Source organism: Delphinus delphis, chromosome 16, assembly GCF_949987515.2.
Source record: "Delphinus delphis chromosome 16, mDelDel1.2, whole genome shotgun sequence".
NCBI lineage: Eukaryota > Metazoa > Chordata > Mammalia > Artiodactyla > Delphinidae > Delphinus > Delphinus delphis.
In genome coordinates this window covers 39,415,780-39,433,420 of record NC_082698.1, presented here as the reverse complement: position 1 = coordinate 39,433,420, position 17,641 = coordinate 39,415,780, and the positions used below count along the sequence as shown (strand labels likewise).

General features: G+C 37.6%; 1 protein-coding gene across 1 annotated transcript in view; it reads right to left on the bottom strand.

Annotated features, from left to right (window-relative positions):
* The window catches only part of LOC132439843 (cGMP-dependent protein kinase 1), a 1,104,652-nt gene that overhangs the window by 723,765 nt on the left and 363,246 nt on the right, over positions 1–17,641 (bottom strand). The window contains exon 3 of the mRNA XM_060034572.1: positions 416–529. Within this exon, the coding sequence (XP_059890555.1) occupies positions 416–529 (114 nt within the window). The remainder of the gene's footprint in view (positions 1–415; positions 530–17,641) is intronic.

Below are 17,641 nucleotides of genomic sequence, written 5' to 3'. Positions count from 1 at the left end.
ATTTTTCTAAACTACTGAATGAATAAGTGAAATTTATGTGGGGAATGCAACCCAAAATAGACAGATACGTAAAATTTTCTTAAATACGATTCTGAGGCTTTAAAGGCAGAAAAATGAAAAGTCTTGCTTCTGTTTAATTCTAACTTATAAAATTATATCATTTTGTAAATCCTAATTTAATGAGTTCTAGGTTAAAGGATACTTGTCATAAGTCGGCAATAAAATTTAGCTCAATGTTAACAAGCATCCTTTAGGAGGAAAATATCAACTGTATTGAAAAGCAATAATTAGAATATAGATTATTTTAATCTTTATGAAGATTAAAATCGAGAGGCATGTTAACACCTCGCAGGTCTATGGAAAAGACACTGAAAGTATCTGGAAAAAAAAAAAAAAGAAAAATGAACAGCCTTACTCTTGACGGTCGCCGTCCGGGTACAGTTGTAAAGAATAGCCAACTCGCCGAATACTTTTCCTGGACCCATGGTGCACAGCTTCACACCTTCTTTTGTAACTTCAACCTTACCATCTGAAAAGAAGAAGGAAAAACACATCATTTCGATTCTCTCTCATGCTTCATTTCGTTTGTTGCATTTCCAAGATGAGATGAGGAGGGCCAGGCTCATTTTCAAAAATGCAAAGCAGCTACCAACTAAAACAAAGTCATCCTCAAGATGCAGTGCAAGAAATGCAATAAAGTATGTAAGAAATCCATATCCTTTCCTAAATTAATCACTGATAAGATTAGAGATGAGACTAAAAGAAAACACCAAAAAAAGACAGAGATAAAAATGGCAGCATGTGAAAATTTTTCCAAATGCAATATTAGAAAACTCTGGTAATTCCAATTTTAAAGTCATTTTGAATTTGAAAGAAAAATTGAGTGTGTACATTTTGTACAGCACACTTCATACTCGGGAATTCTCATCTGAGTAAGGTAGCTATGATGCAAAGGGAAATTACTTTGATCCTAGAGCATTATTTAATTGCGGCTCATGGGATCTTTTATTTTTAAACATCTTATCTGACTTGGGCAAGACTGTTTCATCTGCTTCCCAGCCCTGCAACATGGGCTGTAAGGAAACCAAACTATAAGCGTTGAGGAAAAAGAAAGAGACGCTGGGACTGTTGATGTTCCACAAAGGATTTGGAAAATGAAATGCTAAAGAATGAAAAAGCTAAGTAAACAGCGTGCACTGGGTATACATTGTTGCCTGAAAGTAAGGAAATGCTATTCATGAAGGAAATGAAAAAAAATGCATTTTTAAAAAAGTCATAGCTATGTACACTAAAAATTCCATCACCTAACATAATGGGGGAAGAAATAAAAAGGCAACACAATCTATTCTACACTTAATCCTACCCTTCTATTATTCCTCCCAGGTAACTTAGCCACGGTCTACAGAAGTAACTTAGCCACGGTCTACTGCCAAGCCTAATGCTTGGCAGTAGCTAGTGATTGAAAGGAACTAATGCTACCAAGTTTGTCCAAACGTCAGGCCTTCATGCACGGACTCCATAATCATCACTTTAGCTATGTGCTTCCTGTAATATTTAACTTTTCGGAGTTTTAGCTTTACATTTACTCCCACCTTTTTAAAAATCAATCCAGTTTTACCTAAGCAATAATATTTATAAAATTATAGGGTTGTTCAAATACCTATTGAGATAAAATCTTATATATTAAAAAACTTCTTAAAAAGCTGAATTCATGTACCACTGATGCAAGATGAATCCTTCAGAGGGCACTGTTCTACCCTGAAAACTATTTCATCTGAATGGTATCAATGGAGAGAGAATGTCGCAGTAATTAGGGTAAAATTTCAGACAAAATCTACTCACTACTCTTGAACTGTGTATCTGTTCCTCCTCTGTGTGTTAAGAAGCTATTTAGAAATGAATGTATCCAACAATCCTAAAAGTTTGGAAATACTTTTATGCGGGTATGACCACCAAAAAGTCTAGCTTTTTCACGCCTTACTTCTTGACTTCAGGAAGGGAAACTTTCTCTTGATAGGTACATCAAAACCAACCCAGGAAATTCATATTTTTTTAAGCTTCAGTTGCTCCTCCCATGACATCCCCACCCAGCCCTTTCTCTCAATGGCAAGCCTATTCCTCTAGAAATTTCATCTGCCACTCAAGAATGAAAGATAGGCTCAGAATACAACATAATTAAGACATTTATACATCATTTGAAGTCAGACCAGGAGTTAAGTTCTGGTTCTCTTATCAGTTCCTTACTAGCCTTGTGTCCTTGGGCAAGATGTTAATTTTTCTATGCCTCAGTTTCTTCATTAATAAAATGATAAAAGCAAAGTACCTATCTTATTGGGTAGTTTATAAAATGAAATGAGATAAAGCAGATGCAATGCTTAGCACAGTGCTGGCATATAGCAAATCTCAGTAAATACTACCTGTTATTATTGGTATTATTTGCATCATGTTTCTTTCTTATAATTTAAATGTAGGTAGGGCTTATTAGATTACACTGAAGCACAATATTCCATCATCTATTACAGAAACCAATCAAGGTCCATGTAGGATAATATTTTTTCATTTTTGTTTTTTAAATGGAGAAAAGATTTGTTTCAGATTTTCTCCCTATGGGGGGCTGAGGAGAGAACTTTGGGTTTTTAATCAATATCACACCCAAAGAAGAAAGAAGAATCTCAAGAATTCACACTGATCTACCTGGCAGAATGCAGTATTTTTGTACTCCTTCCTACTTGGCCATGTCCAGCCAACATTTGTGGTAGTATTGCTTCGACAGCTATAGTCTTATGGTGGAGGTTCCCACGTATAACATAGTAAAATTTTCTCACACATTATAAAATTTTTTTGACTGAAAGCTCTAGCTTTAACTATATTACTAGAACTAAGAGCAGAATGAATAATGCCTAAAGAACTTTCATACACAGCTCATTTTGTACAAGTCTGCTTCTCTGTCTCTTTGGGTCCCATGGTTTAAAGTCTTCGGTGGAAAGGAATCCACAGGAATTAGACCACTGCCAAGAATCCTGCTGGACAGTTTCAGAGTTAGGTCTTCTTAACCACTAACCAACCTAAAAAAAAAATGGCCAGACATTGGGAGTCTTGTTTTAGCTCAGTGGTTTCTTAAAAGGCATCTGTGGACCCATCACATCAGAACTAATTTATAAAATCCAGATATTCCTCCCTCTGGGAAACTGTAAATGTCCCTCCACACAGTGACCACTCTACTTGGTCCTAGAGCCCCTTACTTCTCTGAAAAACCATGCTCATATAACACTGATCTGTTTTAACTTATGGACAGTTTATATTATAACTGTTCATGTTTCCCATTCTCATATGACTTCTAGAAGGTTCACAGCATAATTGTATAGGACTCTGGGGTTTCGAGTTTGTGCAAACACTCACTCACTTCTGGTTACAGCTCATTTTCCTGATCTGATATTTTCTTAATTTTCTCAAGATTAATTCACTTTTTTGCAAAAGATAGGTATAAGTGATTATATATATATGAATAATTAGTGTTGGTAACAGAAGGTTGAATCCCATATTAATTAGAATAGCAAAAAAAAATTTTTTTAAATACTTGCTGAAACAAAAATAGAAAGTTGGATGTCAAAAATCTTTTCCAGATTAAGTTAAACACTGCAGATTCAATATATTCACAATAGCCAAGGAAGAAAGGGATCTGATCTCATATAATAGTTGAGAAAGGTCTAAAAAGCACTGTATTTTTTTTTTTTAATAAACAGAAAGATCTAAACGTTAAACAGAAACAAAGTGTTTGTAAATTGTTACCCTGAGTCATAATTTGATCACTTATCCTTCCTTATACCTGTTGTGTGGATGGGGAGTAATTTAGGGAGGAAAAGTGACTGGGCACTAAAAAGAAAGAAAGGTACACACAAGGCATTAATGAGAGTTTTTCGAGAGACATTTAGAAGTGCTGTCATTTCCAAGAGCTCAATAAGATGAGTTATTGATGTGAAATGTGAATTTGGCTAAGCTCATTCACCGCGCCACACACCAGCCTTGAAGCAAAATTAGAAATGATTATACATTTACGAAGGATTTCCAAGTACGGACTAAGTGGTTCACTTAAGAAAACTAAGGACAAGACAGTCAAAAGTTTACTGCATACACCCAGCAGCCCTTATTCCCACCTGATCAACCTCCTTTAAAGTATTAGATTCATCTTGAAGCCACTCCCCTTATAAACTCCTTTATCACACAGTGTCTAAAAACAGGATTTGTTTTAAATGGACTCCATGTGCATGGAAAGTAGGTAGGCCTACGTGTGGTAATTTTGGTTGCGAGGGGAGGGATGTGGGGAAACAAATAGGGAAAAAGTCAAGTAGGCCGAATATATAGCACACTTGTGCAGAGGCTTACAGCACTGTAGAAATAGGCCAGCTTGGAGGTTTTTATATAATTATAATTTGCTGTTAACTTTAGGAATATATTTTGATGAATTTACCTCAGGTCAGAATTTTTTTTTTTTTTTTTTTTTTTGGCGGTACGCAGGCCTTTCACTGTTGTGGCCTCTCCCGTTGTGGAGCACAGGCTCCGGACGCGCAGGCTCAGCGGCCATAGCTCACGGGCCCAGCCGCTCCGCAGCATGTGGGATCTTCCCGGACCAGGGCACGAACCCGTGTCCCCTGCATCTGCAGGCGGACTCTCAACCACTGCGCCACCAGGGAAGCCCCTCAGGTCAGATTTGATTAATTTCTATTTCTTTAAACAACAGAAGAGAATCATTAGCATTTATTCATGATTGTTTTAATATTTCAATTTAGTTTGATTTTCAAATATGTTAGATTGCAAATCAAATACTTTTTTTTTAAAGAATAGCAGAAGGACATTTTCAAACATCCTAGTAGAGTTCTAGACTTTTTCCATGATTTTCACTGGCTAAACTCAACAGCGATGAGAGGCTATTAGAACTGTTACTTGAGGAACTCATAATACTCCAAAATGTGGTTAATTTATGTCTTCTATTTCTGCTTTTTATTCAGTTTTGATTTTTTTTAAATGTGATACTATACTGGTGTTATTTTTACTATCCCCTATCTCTACCAGGAAAGGAAAGAAATATTCAAATCATTTTTGTTTGAACTTTGCTAAACTGCTAAAGTTATTTGTGCGAGAGATGTTGGAATGCTGGCTAAGGTAAAATGTAAGGGTTATTTATAGTTTCATTTGGCTCTTTTTATCACTCCTGCCATTAGCATGAATAACTGAAAGCTTTATCACAGTAACTTGACAGTATTTCTTATTCTACTTCTGGTACCACATGCCCATTTATGATCTGCAATGGGCTGAGTCATAAGTACTAATTTTTTTTTTTTTTTTCTTCTTTGCGGTATGTGGGCTTCTCTCTGTTGTGGCCTCTCCCGTTGCGGAGCACAGGCTCTGGACGCGCAGGCTCAGCGGCCATGGCTCACGGGCCCAGCCGCTCCACAGCATGTGGGATCTTCCCGGACCGGGGCACGAACCCGTGTCCCCTGCATCGTTAGGCGGACTCTCAACCACTGCGCCACCAGGGAAGCCCATAAGTACTAAATTTTGCCACTTTGAGCAATAATCAATCTACCTGTTGCTCTTTGGTATCCCTATTTATGTACCACTTTTGGGAAATGCTAAGTGTTAAGAGATCCATAATAAAGCATCTATACTTTTATCTATCTTTTATAAGAATCAGTAGGTCCTATAAATAAAAGAAGACATTGAATTTACAAGGAGACCCAGAATCTCCTGGCTTTGTTTATCTTCATGGGTTTTTCACTAACCGGTGGTTTTGTACCATAGGACTTTCATGATAAGGCAAATCAGTTTAGAGATTTACTACTGGCAAGCTGAGACAGAATGGTTGGCAACAACCTAATTATGAACACTCTGTGCTTAGTTCCAACAATCCTGGTTGGAACATTCAAGACAACTTGATTGGTCTTTAAAGGGACCTTTGTTTTATCAAAGGTCCGATCTAGACAAGACCTTCCATCTCTTTCATTCTCTAATACGTTCATGATTTTGTAGGTTTGAGACCACAGCTTTTACATTATGTATTCTCTCATGAGGGTTTCTGTAGCTCCTAGATTCAATAGGAACAATCAACATTGTGGTGGTTGAGCTGTGCTGTGACCAGCATATATACATTTTCTCTAGGAGATGAGGTTTCTTATATATCTTGTTTTTTTCCTTTTTAGTTTTATTTAGATATAATTGACATAGAATACTGCATGTAGGTTTAAGGTCTATAGCATAATAACGACTTACATATATTGTGAAATGACTACTACAATAAATTTAGTTAACATCCATCATTTCATATAAACACAAAAATTTTCTTTTTCCATGTGATGAGAAATTTTAGGATTTACTCTCTGCTTTCTCAATGGATTAACAATACTATTGTACTGAACTTGCCTTGTAGGGTCATTTTAGATGAGGGTTACTGTCATCCGGGAAGAAAGTAGAAATAAGGCTACTATGGGCTAACTAAAGGGAAAAGCCATCTCATTGCCAGGGACACACACTATATTCTTAGACAGTGTTCCTTAAGAATACTTCTTGTCCGTCATTTATATATGTCTTCTTTAAGCCAGTATAAGGAAAAAGACTGTCTCACTATGAGATGAAACTTTGTTCTTGAATTAAAGAAGGGCAGTGTGTCAGCACCTTATCAGTTCTCTATTTAAGTTTGATTTCAAGTCCAAAAGGATATGGTCTCTCTGGATCTAAACTCCTGCTCCTTAAATGAGGTGTTAATTTTGATTGAAAAATCATTTTTTGGCCATTGAATAAATGCCTGTGAAAAATTGCCCTGTTTTAGTATTTAGTATTACGTGTTTTCTTCCTAACTTTGCTTTAGTGTTTTTTGTTTTTATTTTTTTTTTGGTTTACCAGTTTCTCATTACAGATTAGCGATAAGAGGAGAGAGATAGAGACAGAGAGGAGAGAGAGAGAGACAGAGAGGACAGAGAGGAGAGAGAGGAGAGAGAGGAGGGGGGGAGAGAGGGGGGGAGAGAGAGACAGAGGGAGGGGAGAGGGGGAGAGAGAGAGAGAGAGAGAGAGAGAGAGAGAGAGAGGGAGAGAGAGGGAGAGAGAGGGAGAGAGAGACCATAGGTTTTTCTTCCCTAAACTATTTGTGCTTTCATAGTTTCTTTAACCATCAGGTCCTTATAATACTTTAGATGGGACCAAGCTTTCCATTCAGAGAAGTCACTTCTTTGATATTATCACAGCAATAATTCTTACTAGAAGCACAAAAGTACTAGTCATCCAAATGGAATGAAACAGAATCTGAGGTATAAGAGGCTAGTTGAGGTTCAAGCCACATGAGTGAAGAACTTTGTTTCTTCTTCAATTAGGCACATCTGATTTCCCTTCTGGTCATGACTGCTATAAATATACTTGATACAATATTTCTTTGTACTAAATTACAATAGATTATAATACATATTGAATATGAAATAAAATCAAAAACATAAATGAGGCATCTAGAAAAAATCTCACTTATGAAAAAAAATAAAGAGAAAGAGAGGTAGGTTAACATGCACATCAATATACTTGAACTTCACTTTTTGTTTTGGTTTCTAACTCTGAGGTCTTAGGGCATACATATCCACAAAGGAAACCTACATGAGGAAACAGACTGAAATGTAAGCAATTTGGATACAGAAAATCATCTGAACCATCAGAGTGAAAGTCTGGAAGGAGCAACTTACATTACAGCACTTCTGTCCTTGAGGATACTTAAGGAGTAAGAATTTACTAAACCTATTGCAGATGGCTCAACCAGTGACCTGACATGAACAGGACTCTGGAAGAATTTCACAAATATCATGATTCTATAATCTTTCTACACATTACGTTTTGAAATTCTTTATTTATTTTTATTTATTTATTTATTTTTTGCAGTACGTGGGCCTCTCACTGTTGTGGCCTCTCCCGTTGCGGAGCACAGGCTCCAGATGCGCAGGCTCAGGGGCCATGGCTCATGGGCCCAGCTGCTCCGCAGCATGTGGGATCTTCCCGGACCCGGGCACAAACCCACGTCCCCTGCATTGGCAGGCGGACTCTCAACCACTGCGCCACCAGGGAAGCCCTCTAGCACTTTAAAGTATTCAAGGGGCACTAAATAAATATCTGTGGACTAATTTCAATTTCTAGTGATGAAGAAAGGTAAAGACAGGCCAGAGAAGAGATATTCACACATAGGAAACGATCATTCCCTGAATAATCAGAGTTGAACAGATAATTTGCCTCAAGTTTATTAAGCTTAATTTTAGTATAATGCATTTTTGCTCTATTATTTCTGTGATACATGAGCACCTCAATTAGCCTAAACAATGAATGGCCATGTCTGTAGTTACTTAGAGACAGGCAAATGCCAAGTACTATTATCACTGTCAGACTTGTAGGCACTCATCATACGATTTTTGTCTCTGTTACGTTTTAATATTAAGTTTGGGAGGTTTTTTTAAATAAATAAATTCATTCATTCATTCATTATTTTATGGCTGCGTTGGGTCTTTGCTGCTTGCAGGCTTTCTCTAGTTGCGGTAAGTGGGGGCTACTCTTCGTTGTGGTGCCTGTGCTTCTCATTGCGGTGGCTTCTCTTGTTGCAGAGCATGGGCTCTAGGTGCACAGGCTTCAGTAGTTGTGGCACGTGGGCTCAGTAGTTGTGGCTCGTGGGCTCTAGAGCACAGGCTCAGTAGTTGTGGCGCACGGGCTTAGCTGCTCCACGGCATGTGGGATCTTCCCGGACCAGGGCTCGAACCTGTGTCCCCTGCATTGGCAGGCGGATTCTTTTTTTTTTTTTTTTGGCAGGCGGATTCTTAACCACTGTGCCACCATGGAAGTCCCTTGGGAGAGTTTTTGATATAACATGATGGTTCTCAACTGGGGGCAGTTTTAATTCCAGGGGATATTTGGCAATGTCTGGAGACAATTTTGGTTCTAGGGAGGTTTTGAAACTAGGGAGGTTCTGCTGGCATCTAGAGGGTAGAGGAACACTGCTAAACATCCTACAATGCACAAGGCAGCCCACACAACCAAGCATTATTCAGCCCCAAATTTAAGTAGTGCCAAAGTTGGAAGCCCTGGAGTCAACTATGTCCATGTGTATACAAAACACTCTACATTTAAAGGGACAATTTTGACTTCCACTTTAAAAAAAATCTCGACTAGATGTAAATTGCAAGCTAAAAATAGGCTAATACTAGGTTGCAATATTTAAGTAATCCATGTTGCCACTAGATTAGGATAGAATTAGAATAAAGACACAAAGCTACTTTACTGAATAATTTTCCCCAGCAGGTGTCACCTGAAATAGAAGTGATTATGAAAAATTTCTGAAGCAAGACTTATAAGAATATCCTACTGATGCTAGAATGACAGCCTTTTTCCAGGCTTACTTGAGAATATCAGGTCCTGGCTCTACCACTGATTGGCTTGGAGACCTTGGATAAGTTATTTAACTCTCTATTCTTCCATTATCTCACTACAGATCTTATTTAATAGGTTTTGATAATTAGGTAATGCATGTGGCCAGACAAAAAATATATAGGTTAAAAATAGTTCTGGAGGAAATTCTCTTCTTTTTAAAAGAAAAAATACTTTGATAGGCAGTTTTAAGGAGGGAGAGGCAGGGCCCAAGGTCTTGGTTCATAACATTTAGGAGTGGGAAGGAGGACAGTGATAAATGAGCAGGGGCAAGGAAAAGAACAAGACGAGCAACAAGCTGGAGATTTCAGCGAAATGGTCCTGCTGGAAAGCCTCATGTTGAGGAGGCTAGAAGACTTTTAGTAGGAGGGATCTCTAATGTACAATATTCAGTTAGTTGTTGCCAGAATTCATGTCCTACATTTCTCTCCAAATTAATCTGCTTCACACGAATTTCCTGTGTGAAGGGCTTGGAGGAAGATAAAAGCTTGAGGAAAGATCTATTGCTTGGATACATCAATAAACAGAGAGGCAAGGAAATGAAGAATGAGCGATAATGCGAAGTTGGAAAGCAGGAAATCCTGGAGTAACTATGTAAATTACGTAATTATAAAACACTAAGGACTCGGGAATTGGCAGATATTTTAGGGGAGGACACCAGTCTTTTCACAGGATGTCAAATGGGTGCTTAATCCAATTTCACCTAAGACTAGAAAGGTTAGAAAAGAATCCACTGTGAACAAGATGTTATTGCTTCAATCAGAGATTACGTCTTCTTTATCCAAGTTCGCTTAACACCTTTGTAATGGCTCTTATGAGGCAGAAGAAGGAAGAGTTTTGAAATCAGAAGTTCTAAGCTAATATTCTGGTTTCACTGCTCTTGAAATGTCGGACATTTAGGCACTCAGTTTCTCCATCAGTGCGATGGGAATAATAGCTACCTGCTTCACAGGATTAGTACATGAAACCTATGTGAAAGAGTTTGGTGTGTGATGAAGCTTTCTACACATGTTAGTATACACTAAACTAACTGAAGGGCCAATCATGTAATCCTGCAGTGTCTGGTTGTAAATAGGAGGAGATTAGTAAATTCTCATGAGTGAATACATGGGAATGTTAGTGAAAACGACCCGCTGCTGTGATCACACTTGTGGGAAAGCTTGAAGATTTCATTTAAATTATATTGCCTATGTAGTCCAGAAGGAGAAAAAAATGTACAGTTGACCCTTGAGCAACTCGGGTTTGAAATGCATGGGTCCACTTAGATGCCGATATTTTTTAATAGTAAATACTACAGTACTATTGAAACTGAGCAGGACCCTGTGGGGCTCCTGGGCATGGAAGCCTTTCCATGTCCCCCATTCCTTGTTTGTAGGGAACAGACTCCAGCCTCCATAACCTTCCCTGAGTCCAAAAGGGAGATTCAAACAGTTGCTAATAAGGGAAAGCAGTGGATGCAGAGACAAGGGAAGAGCAGCCAAGAAACAACAGTGCAGCCTTGGGGCAGGTCCTGGTTCCACCTCAAGGGATACACGTAACAGTATCTCTGAGCTCTTTACAGAACTAAACCCCCCAACAAATGGAGTTACATTCTTCATTCCAGAGAAGACCCCCTGAGGCAGATTCAAGGAACCAGAGAAGCTCATCTAGAGATTACCTGAGACCAGATTAAAGGAGTGCAGGCTCTACACACACCCTAATCTGATCAGCAACCCGTCCTTGAACCATTGCTATAAAGCTCCTTAAGAAATCCTCTTAAAGAAACTAATTCACACAAAAATTATTATTCCTAATGACTTAGCACTGTCCATGAATAATTTGTCCCTATCTACAAATGTCCTAAATAATTTATGTTCTGAATTCAAGTACCCCTAAATGATATTAGTGCCCATATTTCAGTTTTCCTAGATTTTAGTTCATCCATTGACTCACGTGAAGAACAGACAAAGAGTTTTCATTTGAGCAACTAGTTTCCTTTCCTTTTATAAACTCTCTCCCACACACCCATACCCCAGAGAAGTAAATAAAAGGAATTTGCACTCTGCCTCAAGACAGGGTAATGATTACCAACAGATCCAAAGGAAAAGTTGTTGTGTTTTATGTTGTGAAGATTCTGAAATAGATGTTAACTGATGCTGTACTACTGGCCAATAGACAGTTTTTACATAAACATTGGGATATAAGAACATACCCAAATAATATTATAAGAAAACTCTGGTACCTAACCTATTAGGACTCAGAATACAAATATAATATAGAAGACTTTTGGCACAGTATGATCTTAAATTATGCTTGAACACTAAGAAAACACTCTGCCTTGTATATCACTGCAGCTTCACAGGGAAAAATCATGTTAAAGTTCACTAGCCCTGGGCCTTTATTTTTAATGCTCGCCTAACAAGCTTTGAAGTCCATGGTCTCTATTGGGAAAGTATAAAGTCATGAAAGATGGCATGGGGCCTGTTGACATCTCCAAGATTATAAAGTAAGAATAAAATTAAAGCTTTTCAGTGAGACCAAGACAAAGAGCTTACATAAGTTCTTCACATGCCCCACATATTTTATTCATTACAAAGCACAGCAAAAATCAGAAGACTTTTCCTGTGCTAATACCACCCTGTAGAAATGAGAAAACACTAAAGGCATGGGGCTATTTAACCCCTTCTTGGGCAGTATGCAAGTTTGACCGGAACTGAAATTTAGTTGCTACAACAAGCAGGCTTTTGATGAGTGGAAAGCTTAAACAAGTCTTGGGAAATATTTTCCCAAATAAAAATCAATGTATTATTGCTATTTACATTAGAGAAGGTAGTTTAAAACCCACTAATGAGGATTTCTATTTTCCAAAAAAACAGTCTTTGGTATATATCAGCCAGAGATATATGTTTTTAATACACGAAGAAGATAATGGCGTAGAGACAGATCTGAGTTGTTTTTGTTGTTGTTCACTTGCTGTGAAAAAGTATTACAAGCTGGCACTCAATAAATCTATTTGATAAATGAATAAGGATCAGCTTTTCCAGCTCTATAGGTAGAAAATGCAGCCAACAGTCGTAAGAATGAACTTGGTTGAATTTCGGAAGAAAGTAATACTCTCTCTTTTACGTGGGTTACCATAACAGTATCAAAACGAATTAAAAGCAGGGACAGATGAAAACCCCCAGAGATAATCCATACTTGTAGTGAGATACATTCCGAGGCACAGACCACAGAACAAAAATCTCTACTGGAAGGGAAAACGTAAATGTCAACTTGTTGAAAGATTTCATGCTTTCCATAGGCAAGAAACATTTTCTAGTCCCTCTCTGTGCCCAGGATAAATATGTGATACCCTCAAAGACATTAGATCCTGAGTTGAACAATGATTACCTATCCAAATTCACAAGGAGCCAGCTATAATCTTAAGTTTTGTGGTTATGTGCCAGAAGAGAAATGGAGCTATGGACTGAGTTATAACTTCGTTAGACAAAAATTCAAGCCTTATGTATTATATCTATTTATGGGGTAGACAGGATATGAATGTTTTATTAGAGAAGGTATAGGTAAAGAAAGAAAAAGTTGGAGAAAAGTTGCAGACAGAGAAAAATGGAAATGATGGATCAGTCAACTGTGAAATAAAAGGAGAGAGATAAGGTTAAGAAAATAGGATGCAGAAGAGCAAAGAGTTAACGTATCAAAAATAACAGTTCAGTATTTGATTACCTGGAGTTTTGTGTTGGCCATTAGGAGAACTCTTTGTATATCTCCTGAGAACTGATCAGAACTGAACCTACAGGGATTCTAGGTCTTACCGATAGTTCTTCATGGAATTCCTTATGTGCAGATCCCAAATGGCTTAGTTCTATTGGTCAATGAATATTCATAGTCATTGAGAGAGTGACAGGGGTGGGGTGGGAGTGATAGTTACTGTCAGGTGCCCAGTTCCTTATCTGCTCTCTAAATCCTAAAGTTGTATTCTCATTTGGCTTCAAGACCTTACCTGAGCTAATGGGAGGCTATTTATAGTCTTTATTTGACCTAAATGTACACTTATACATTTTGCTGCAGAAATGTGAATGTGTTTGATTATAGGTGCTGCCCCCCCCCCGCAACTGGGAGTACTATATAATATATACTACATGTACAATATTACTTTTCTAAAGTATGAAAAATTATGAATTCTGAAACATCTGGCCCTAAGGATTCTGACAAAGGGCTTGCAGACAGGTAGTACTTTACTCTGGACAAAGCTTCTCCCTTTATTGTGAGTGGGTCCTTGTGTAACAGTCATATAGGGAAAAAGTTTGCATTTCAAATGAAAAACTACTGCTGACAGCAGGTGTGTTAGGAATGCACATACATAGAAACGTATTTCTTATTCTCTTTGATTTTACGGTAAGATTGTCAAGATGGACCTAAGAAAATGCCTGTGGTGAAGGGGTCATCCTTTCCAAAGTGTAAGGCCCAAATGGAGAAAATATGTCAAGCCAAAACTCAATAAAAGAGCAAACCCTGGAATGAAGATCAAATCTAATGGATGAGGACAGTTGTTTTCTTTTAAAATTCAAGGTGGCAAATTTCCTATACATAATTTGATTCATGGGAAAGATGTAAACTTACATTCTTAAACCTTATGACAGTTTGTAGAAATCTTAAAGTGTTTTGTGGAAACTAATGCACTTTAGAAGTTGGAAAAAAAAGTTATGAAATTATTCCAGAAATATTTGGAACAGAAGATAATAAAAGTCCATGTAGAGAGAGAGAGCCAAGACCTAAGTAGTAAAGAGACCAAGAATTCCTAGGTGAGGAAAGCCAGAGTAATGAAGAAGCAATTTTATTCCGAGCTTCCTAAGAATGAGGGATATTAAACAAATGTTACTTCTCTCTCATTTTCTATATGTAGGAACAGGAGGAACACTTGTGGGGGAAAAAAAAATACTGGCTTTGGGTGGTAAGAGAAGAAAAAAAAATCAGCATGAGCATCATTGCACTGCAAACTGGCACCTTCTATAGCAGATTTACCAGACAGAACTATTAAACATATGAATATTCTGTTACAAATTACTAAATATTCACTTTTATTGAACTACTTAAATGAGAAAAAATTGCAGACTGCTACTCAGTTGTAAGAAAACCCAGGACACAAATCAATGAACATTTACCATTGGACTCTACTTCTTAAGGGCAGGGGCAGTCTTTTCAAATGTATATCCTAATTTCAAGTGTCCAGCACAAAAATGATAGATAAGCATTTGCTGAATGTTTGGGCAGGGTTTCAGGGTTAATGTGAAGATTTTTTCTTTAGAGAGATGAGCAATTATTTTTTTTCAAGTGAGTGTTTTAGTGTTGAAGAAGAGCTACAATTCTATTTTTAACTGTCTTATTCAGTTAGCATGGCAGACAGTTGTAGACAGTGGAGAATTATGTGTCCAGTCACACAAAGCATTTTAAGACCTATAAGTCTTCCCCTAACGTAATGCTATAAAGTGTCCTTTTGCTAAAAATACTGGAATCGAGTAATTATCTACTTTTGAATTTTAATGAATAGGCCATCTGTTCATTCAAACTGAAAAAATGAAATTTTTCTACAAATTAACTGCTGGATGAGATGTGTCCTGTGACCATAAATCTGCTGCACTGTTTTTTGTTAGGTTTAACCTAAAGGTGACACATAACATATTATAGCAAGTTTTATAAACCAGAGTATGTGAAAATCAAGTTTTTCCTGATCATATAATCATCACAGTTACCTGCTCCTTTGACAGGCTGTATTTTTAATTATCAATGGCTAACTTTTATAATTTCCACAAACACACTATTAAAATGAATCACTAGGAAGAAAAATATGTCCATTTTCATCTGTGATGATTATGACAAAGTTTGAATCGCAAACATTCTGATTCATGGATTATCCCCATAATGATGAACAAAAATTGTTTTCAATCTCCTTTTCCTCTTTTCCAAGAACATTGTGTTTTCTTTGTGCTGTGCTCTCCAATATGGTAGCCATTTGCCACCTGGGCAATTTAAATATAAGTAAAAATAAATAAAATTTAAATGTTATTTCCTCAGTTGCACTAGCTACATATCAAATGCTACATGTTGTGACCACCTTGAACAGTGCAGAATATTCCCGTCCTTTCAGAAGTTTCTAGTGGACATCACTGCAACATCCTTCTTGCTCTGTTAAAAACAATACAACAGGTCCAAAAGGGAGTTGCTTAAGCTAAGCCTTGTGTCACCAAACTGAGACTTAACTTACAGTTTCAGCTCTCACTGACATGGAATCTTAACCAGCCAGCCAAGAATCACCTGATCCGCTCGAGTTAGGTGATCTGCCTGATAGACCCCTGCTATTCCCTACTGAACAGTAACCTTGCAATAACCAACCTGCTTTTTTTGCCTAGTATAACTTCTTTGCTCCAGCTTCTGTCTGGCCATAAAAGTCTTTCATTTTGTACAGCTCCTCGGATCTCCTTTCTATCTGCTAGATGGGATGCTGCCCGATACGAATCAATTTTTGCTCAACTAAACTCTTAAAATTTTTAATATGCCTCAGTTTATCTTTGAGGATCTCTTACCATCATCCCTCTAAAGGATCATTCCTTCTTTCAGCAGTGAAGACCAACTTTCCACTTAAACTCTCAGCCAGGTCCATTTCTTTTTCAACCCATTCCCAAGACACGCTGCCCCCATCCCCCAACTTAGTTCCTCAAAATATGGCATCATTCTGCAACTAGCTGATTTATCTGTCATCTCTTTTAGTTGTTTAAGTCTTTAGGAAGAAAAAAGACAAGTTGCGTATAGTTGTGTGAAACGAAAACGAAATCGGTGGCACTTAATAAATAACGCGTAACAGCGCCATGGCGTTGGCAGAAAATATATTTCAATCACAGCAGCTACAGCTTTTAGTCTTATTAAAATTGAAAATAATATTATAATCCGAAATTACATCTAAGTTATTGAATTCGTATGCTTGATATTACAGTTACAGAAAATATTCAAGATGCTGCCTTTTAGAAATGAGCTTCCTTTGCCTAATGACCCACAGATAAAGGCAGGTTCCTTACATACTATGACTGAATTGAACCAGGATTGAACAATCTCATTTGAACTTATTTAGTAGCAGTTTGAAATGTGTATACCCCTAGCCATGTGGGAATTCACCTACAAGACAGAACTGGTTACTTAACACATCACTCAATTATTTTCTCCAAGTCTGATCTTTGCCTTTGGTTGTGCCTCCCATTTCACTCTATTCCCCCTGCTTCCAACACACATAAACGCCCAAGTCTGCCTAAGTCAAGATGATAAGGTTTAATTTTTTTGTCCTTGGCTTTTCTTTCCAGAGCACTCCATGCTAAGTCCCTCACTATTTCCCACACCTCACTCATTTCAAGGAAACTTCTCATATTAGGTTTCTAGTTGACACAATAAGCAACTGGTATAACTATTAAAATCCCCCCCCCCATTTCCATCATCATGTACTTCTTCCTGAACTCCTTTTCTCCTCCTCTTGTCATGATTCTTTATATACGAAAGTATCCATTCCACCCCCCCCCCCCTCCAAGGAAACTGTGTCTTTTCTTAATAGGTTTTTTTCTAGCAGTTAATGAGCACACAAAGTCTGTTTCAGATCAAGTTGGAGTCACTTCTTTGCAAGAGGTGGATATAGTTTTATTAATTTATAAAAGATGGATTGCTTTATTGTTGCTTTGACTAGACTTTGAAATATATAATAGTTGCTAAGTGTTCTTCTGTAGGTACACTACATATAAATGTTTAAGTACTGAAGCCTATTTCCCAATTTGATCCAGGTCAGGATCTCTAGAGGATGGGGTACTGACTTCTGCAGTTCTTAACACTCCCTAGATTATTGTCATGTGCTGACAGGCTTGGGCTTCAGGACCACTGCAACCCATACAATATGTGATAAAAGAAAGTAACACCATAAATGAGCCAACAAAGCCCACCTTTGGTGGGTGGGGGTGGAGACAGAAGGGAGGGCTTCTATTTTGAAGGAAAAAAAACAAGTTAACATCGTGGAAACTATATGTATCAGAGGACCACAACAGAGTCGTGGGAGCTCTTAGAGTTGGTACGTTTTCCCTAGAGAAGAAGGCAACAGGAAAAATTCACAGACAATAAAAATTTAAATTTATGGAATTTTTAGCAAATGTCTTTGGTGAATAATGTTCTTTTAAAAAATAAAGACATTGAGTCA